The 7,788-nt window shown below is 28.8% G+C and overlaps 1 protein-coding gene across 1 annotated transcript; it reads left to right on the top strand.

Moving 5' to 3' along the window:
* The first annotated feature begins 6,249 nt into the window (after positions 1-6,249).
* On the top strand, positions 6,250-7,136 carry LOC117924043 (RING-H2 finger protein ATL51-like). Its single transcript, XM_034842596.1, has one exon. It carries the CDS (start codon positions 6,251-6,253, stop codon positions 6,770-6,772), a length of 522 nt encoding a protein of 173 aa, XP_034698487.1. The 5' UTR covers position 6,250; the 3' UTR covers positions 6,773-7,136.
* The last annotated feature ends 652 nt before the right edge of the window (positions 7,137-7,788 follow it).

Genomic DNA, 7,788 nt, shown 5'->3' with positions numbered 1-7,788 from the left:
TGGTATCTTCACCTTGAACCATAAGTCTTCACCAAATGTCCCTCATTCTTCCTCGTAGCCATACCTTGATGAGTCGTTTTTCTCCATTGGGTGTCTTTTACTCTTCCTTACATCTCTATGCACCACTGTAGCCCTCACAAGCACATATTTCTCTCAAAATTTTCTCTTTATGACCTAGAATATTGATAAAAAATTTCCTATTTGCTTTTCTTATTCTATCATAAATTTGATTATAATCATATATTAACTTAGGAGATATTCCATATCATATCCTTCTACAAAAATGAATATGTTCCAATTAGTAATTTAAGACACTACACAACAATCTCTACTTTGAATAAAATTCCACTAAATCAATCTTTCATCTTTCCATGATATACGATTTCCTTATGCACCTTGCTATCCTCGTGCACTACAGTTCTCTTTGTGAACCACAGTTTTTTCATGCACCGTGATTCTTATTTTTTGTATCATGTTTTGACGAGAGACTAATTGACTCCACCTTAACCAAAATTCCTTTTTACAATCATCTTTTGTGCTCTATTCTTCTTTGCTCTTCCAAAACTCTTCCTGACAACTGCAACCAAGGCTTTGACACCACTTAATGTTGTGTCAACAGAAGCGTCAATGTAAACATATTAATAGAAGAAGACAAAATAAGGTAAACCACACATAAAAGTAAATAAGGTTTTAATGTGGTTAGAAGCCTTGAGGCCATTTCAATTTTTCTTTTTCTCTTCCTACTAAAGTATTTTTTTTTTTTACTCATTTTGATGTTTTCAAAAAAAGAAGAGAAATATTTTGGACATACTTAGTTTATTTACTTGCACAAATATGGTTCTACACAAACAACCTTAAAAGAGGATAAGGGGACATGTTAAACAACCTAATTCAACAACAATGATCAAAAGGAGTAACAAAAAAGGAAAAAGTGTTTAGATAAAGCTTAGAAGCTCACTAGCTTTGGAAACTAAATTGGTTTTTTGGTATTTCCTCACTTTCTTGGGGATAATAGGGGTACGTGAGAAATAACCTTGCCCTCTATCACGTAAGGCTCTATGCTCTTTTTCTAGCAAAAGGTTATGACTTCTGCTAATAGGAGAAAGATTGACCCACTCAATGCATGGACAGACTAAGCTATGAGGCCCTTCGATTATTAGCAATCAACCTTTTGAAATACTACCTCTATAATGATTGAGGCTCAACCTGCTATTGCAACATTCACCTAAATATATATAATCAAGGTTGGGTTGGGGAATAGGTTCTTATCCCCAAGCCATCCCTATTTTGAGTTTATAAAAAAGTTTCATACCCCCAACCTCACTTATCATTCTCCCTCTTCACCCCATTAGCATCAGATCCTCATAAGGACTCGACCTAATATGTTTTTTTTTTTTTTTTTCATCCCTAAGCTCAATGAGAGTTACAAATATGCCAACTTTAAATATACTTTTCAAAATAGAGTATTAAAGAAAAAATATATGTGGAACAACCATAAGAGTATGTTTGCAAAAAAAGAAAGACAAGGTTTAACAGCTTAAAAAGTCATTATATGGGCTAAAATAAACTTCTAGAACTTAGAACTACAAAAGTGATTCATATTTTTAGCAATATGAACTTCAAAGAAGCAATAATGAGCATACATGGCATATGTTCATTTTCACATTTGCTCCTTTAATTTATGTGTAGAATGGAGGAAATAAAGGATTTGTTATTGTTTTATCGTATGTTGATGATTTGATTGATGCAAATCAAGGACAAATACTAGAATGATGAATGAATTTAAGAGCACAATGATGAGAAATTTGAGATGATTGATTTAGGTCTTATGAAGTAATTTTTTTTTTCTAGGAATTCAAGTAAAGCAATCAAAAAGGGAATTTTTTATTTGTATCTTGAAAATTTGTTGGAGAAATTTCAAATGACAAGTTGCAAACCTATGTTTACACTAATGACCCTCAAAGAGAAGTTACACTTGAGCGATAATGAAGAGAAAATAGAAGCAATAATTTATACAAACCTAATTGGTTCTTTCATCTATCTAACAATTGCCAAACCTAATATTGTGCAAGTTATTTGAAGATTTATATGTAATCCTAGTAAGTTTTATATATTTTGTAGCAGCAAAAAGATTCATTTGCGTTAGTGAGCTAGACTAATTAATTTAGATTAACAATTTTATTTTTGGATTCAATTATACATGCTTTCTGAATTTTACATTGGCCTTGAAACACATGTTATTCCTAATTCATTCACAAAGCTTTTCAAGTAAGTATTAATAAGCATATGTGGTGAATAATGCATGTATAAGGCGTGTTATATATGGGGCTTAATTTCAAAATGGGTTTATTTTTTTTAGCTAAAAAGTCAAAATTCCCAACACTTCCAAAGTCTATATTTTAATTTTGGCTATTAATCACATCCTTTCAAATTGTTGACAAGTTCACCAAGGACCATATAGGTATTGCGTTGTGGATATAAAAGTAATTATAGGTGTTGATAATACCCTTGGAAGTAGGTAGTGTGTAGTCTAGGTATTATGTACTTTCTTTCAAATTTAGTGAATCTGTCCTAGGTTGATTGATCCAAGTTTTTGGAAAACATTGTATGTGATTTTTTAAGTTCATTACATACCAATTATGATTTTTTTTAATATTATTAAAGTTTATTTAATAATGATTTTCGAAAATGTTTTTAACCCTTTTAATACTTAAAAAATAAAAAATTTTAAATATTAAAAATACTAAAAATATTTTTTATAATCATTATCAAACATATTTTTAGTTTCATAAACAAATAAACTTTGACTTCGTATCAAAGTAGTGAAATTTAAAAATTAAAAATTTTCATTCCTATTTGATCTTAATTTATAAAATCACAATAATAATTTAGATTATTCATTAATAATCCTCCATACTTGGATAAAAAAAACTATCTTCACTGAAAGCCGTAATGAAATAATTCTTAAAGTTAAGGGAAAATGAGTTTGAAACAATTTGGGATTCTTATTAAAAAAAAAATGGGTTTAGGATATATGTCATCTAAGTATAATAATATATAAAATAAGATGAAGTATTAATTTCCATCATAGCAATTTTTCTTTTAAACTTCTTTTGGTATCACTCAATTCAAGGTTTTCGTGCTAGTAAATTCAGCCATTACTGCAATTGTGCTCTGCACGTACCTAAAAGGTCGTATATAACTCCGGATAAATTCGGGTGAATGATTATGTACTATTTGAGCTTGTGGTGCAATACTCTCCATTTAGGTTGCCATTTTTGCACCACTCAATTCCTCTTGCTAGGATTTAATTGGATTTTTTTTATAAGAGTAATTTAAAAAATAATTCCTAAATTATCGTAACAGGAAAAATAATTTCAAATATTTACGTAATTTTGTCCAAATAAAAAAGAAGAAATAAATTGGAAGTGAAAAATCGTATATTCAAAAGACAATTTTAAAAAAATATAAAAAAAAAGAACATTTTTTCAAGACACGATTTCAAATTAGAAATAAATGAAATGAGAAATAAGAGACGATTTTCAAAAATAAAAAATAATTAAGAAATGAGAAATCGTCTCTTCAAGATACCATTTCAAAAAAATAAAAATAAAAATAAAACCAAATGAGAAATCGTTTTTTAAAGAGACGATTTCCACCAAAAAAAAAAAAAACTATATATATGTATGTGAGTAATCGTCTTACAAAAAAACACCAAGTCAGAAGTCATCTCTTCAAGAGATAATTTTCACATGATAAATCCTAAAAAAAAAAAGCAAAAAGCAAAGTGGCCAGCACAAAAGTGAAAAATTCTCACTTAAAAAAAAAAACAAAAACAAAACCTTAAAAATCCACTTTTTTTCATTCTTTATTCTATTTATACAATAATACAATTATTAAATATATATATTATAAATTAATTAATTTTATTTACTAAATTTAATATATAAATAATATACTAAATTTAATATAAGATAAATAATATTTATATACTTTTTTTTCTTTCACTTTGGAATTTAATTAAAAAAAACTATTATCAATTTTACGTGAAAATTGAGTTTTAAAAAATTGTTATTAATTTATTAAATAAAAAATAAAAAAATAAAAACTTTAGAAATTGTGTCTTCAACCGATAATTTTCCAAAAAAAGAAAAAAAACTTTAAAAATCCATTTTTCCATTTCCTATTATACTTATACAATAATACAATTATTAAAAATATATATTATAAAATTAATTAATTTTATTTACTAAATTTAATTTATAAATAGAATATTAAATTTAATATAAGACAAATAATATTTATCCATTATTTTTTTTCTTCCACTTTGAAATTAAAAAAAAAAAACAAAAAAAAAACTACTATTAATTTTATGTGAAAAATGAGTTTTAAAAACAAAATTTTTATTAATTTATTAAATAATTATTTAAAAAATAGATAATTTTGTTTTGTTTAATTTTAAAATTAATTTTATTATATAAATTTTAAGATTAAAAATATTAATCTTTAACTTAAAATTTCACTGTAAAATGAATAAAATATATAAAAAAATAAGTTAAATAATTTTAATTGTTCTTAATCTTTAATTTTTCTTTAAATTAATTTAATTAATTACAACTAATAAAATTAATTTAGTTTGATATTGTTTTTTATTTATAAGATAAATAATATTTATCTATTTTTTTGTTTATGTGAAAAATGATTTTATAAAAAATAAATTTGTTATTAATTTATTAAATAATTATTTTAAAAATATGGTACCTATCAAACTTACCATATCAGTTCTTGAAAATGTACAATGAAACCCGTTTTATTAGAAAAATAGAATGTTTCTAAGTTCATAAGTGATTACCAATAAAGTAAAAGTAGTTGAATTTTATGTTTATGAGTTATATTTTAAGAATGTTTTTATATAAAAAGGGATAATTGTGATATTTAAAATTAATTAATTAAATAAAAATCTACTTCCAATTGAGAAGCTCTCTCAAACAGGTTTTCCATAAAGCCTGCATATTCCATAAACTCATTCCCAATTTTTTCCTTTGTTCCTCTCAATTTCCCACTCCAAAAGCCTTTTTTACCTTCTGTCATTAGCCCTTGATCATAACTTAAGCGTAGCCACTTCTTGTCTCAATTTCCCACTTCTTGATCATAATTAATTATATTATATTATATATTAAATTTTATTTTATTTTTAATTTTTTATGGAAATAGTTTCTTGAAGAGACGATTTCCTATTGCTTTAATTTATTTATTTTTTTGTGGTAAAAATAATCTCTTCAATAGACATTTTCATTGCTTAAATTATTTATTTATTTATTTTTTGTGAAAATGGTCTCTTCAAAAGACGATTTTCAATTATTTAATTTTTTTTTTTGTGGAAATCATCTTTTTAAGAGACGATTTCTGATTGCTTAATTTTTTATATATACATTTTTTTTTTAAATTATTTTTTCAAAAGACGATTTCAACTTTTTAGTGGACATCGTCTCTTCTAAACACCATTTCTCACTTTTAGTAATTTGAAAATATGATTTTTTTTTAAAAATAATAATCATAAATCATCTTTTAAATAGACTATTTAAAAAAATAAATATCATTCCCTTCTATCGGCAAAAACCACATCAAATTTGAAATTATTTTTCTCATTACGATAATTTAAGAATTAATTTTTAAAATGACAGTAATCTTATCAAAAATGGGGATTTGGCCCCGATACTTCCCATCAGAAATAGACACATGACGCAATTCCTTTTGGCAATCCAACATGACGTCCTGGGCGCCTTCAACTTCATCCAAGCAAATCTAGCTTTGCAACACGGTTTACGTTGGAAGTCATCTCTTTCCCAATATTAACTACTATTGTTGTAGAAGTCTGGACTTTGGCCCTAGGAGATGTCACTTCATCAGAAAATATCTATGAGAGGCAGCTTCAACTTCTTCTGGGGATCCAAGCAAATCGAGCTTTGCAACACGGTTTACGTTGGAAGTCATCTCTTTCCCAATGTTAACTACTATTGCTGTAGAAGACTGGACTTTGGCCCTAGGAGATGTCACTTCATCAGAAAACTTCTGGGGATCCAAGTAAATCTAGCTTTGGAACGCGGTCCACGTTGGAAGTCACATCTCTCTATTGCTGTAGATGTCTGGACTATGTCACTTCATCAGAAAAATATCTACGAGAGGATTTGAAAATATATATATAGCTCAATACTAGAAGCTAGTTTTCTTCGTGGAATCATCTGCAAACATGAGCATTCCACCAAGAAGTTCAGCTCTTTCTCTCTTTCCCGTTCTGATGCTATGCTTCTTTATCTTCATCTGCTATAAGCTCTTTCCCAAGTTCATCCCTCGCTCCATCACGTCCAATTACATAATTCCAACCGCCGCTCATTTGACATGGGCGTGGGATTTCTTGCTTCACCATTCTCTATTTCCTAATTCTCATCACAATATGAATGTGCCGAAAAATGGTGATCAGGGACTAAGACTAGGGCTCTACAGACCCGAGCCGGGGTCGAGGGAGGTGGCTGAGTGTGCAGTGTGCCTGTGCAAGATTGAAGAAGGAGAAGAGATAAGAGAGTTGAGGTGTGATCATATGTTTCACAGAGATTGCCTTGACAGATGGGTTGGGCATAGAAATGGCACATGTCCCTTGTGTCGCGGTTGCCTTGCTCCTCCACGAATGGTGAATGAGGTGGGAGAGGAAGTAATAGTTTTCAGGTATTGTTCATTCAGTTCCAGTACTCGGTCTATGTGGTGGCTGCGCTGAATTCATCATCCCACGATAAGCAACTTTAGTTTAAGATTAAAGTATTCATGTATTGGCATTGTTCAGAGGAGGAGTTTCTTATATAGCTGAGTATTAGGGACCTCCTCATGTCCCTGTGGTTCATCAATAACCATGGGGTTTTTCTCTTTCAAAGTCAGAAGCTAGAAAGAGTTAACAAGCTTTAATTGTTCAAAATTGTCACAGCTCCTAGCAGCCGAAAGGGACACCAAACCTCTGCCATCTTCAAGATGATAGTTTCCCCCATTTGGGTTGGAAGAGGCTTTGGAGGGATTGTAATAGGAGAGGGTCAATTCCTTTGTTTTCAAAATCTCTATTGAATCTAAAACTTCTGATATATCTGAAATTTAGATAATGAGTTATAAGTAGTCCAAAGAAGATGAGAAAATTTCCAAATATGAGACAACAAATATGCACCTCAATTTAGAAAAGCTTAATGCATATTCAAGACGATCAAAGTGGTTCACTGTAAGAGATCTATGGTTACTGGACATTAAAACTCAATGGCAAACAATTGTCAGTTGTTGAATCAGTTGATTAAAATATTGCTGTAAAATTTACCATTCCTTAAAAAATCATTAGAAAAGGTAAATTCAGTACTTCACAAGCTCACAAAACATAGCAATAAGATAATCAAAACTACACACCTTGGAAGTATCTAAATGGCAAGAATGTAAAGTGAAAATTTCAGAGGAAAATACTAGAATCAATAGGCAATCTTGGATTCTTAACTGACTTAGATCTTAATGGTCTTAATTCACAATTCCATAATCAGTATGCAAAGGCTTATTCCCATACAATTAGAATTCCAAAGGAAATAGAATTTGGTAGCAGGTACAAACCTTCAAATACACATATTAAACCATCAATTAACTTTTAGACATAATCATACCTGCAATTTTTTACTTCTCCAAATTGCGCAAAACAAATACCTCCAAAAAACACATTAACCAAGAATCAAATTCGAAGTTCATCATTAAATACTAAGTGAAAAGCAA

Source organism: Vitis riparia, chromosome 1 (genome assembly GCF_004353265.1).
Source record: "Vitis riparia cultivar Riparia Gloire de Montpellier isolate 1030 chromosome 1, EGFV_Vit.rip_1.0, whole genome shotgun sequence".
In the NCBI taxonomy this organism is placed as follows: Eukaryota; Viridiplantae; Streptophyta; class Magnoliopsida; order Vitales; family Vitaceae; genus Vitis; species Vitis riparia.
Note: the sequence above shows the minus strand (reverse complement) of the source record. Positions and strands in the feature narration are given on the sequence as shown.

What these genes read in the sequence shown, in the direction of transcription:
- LOC117924043 (XM_034842596.1), top strand. Translation starts at nt 6,251, where the DNA reads ATGAGCATTCCACCAAGAAGTTCAGCTCTTTCTCTCTTTCCCGTTCTG.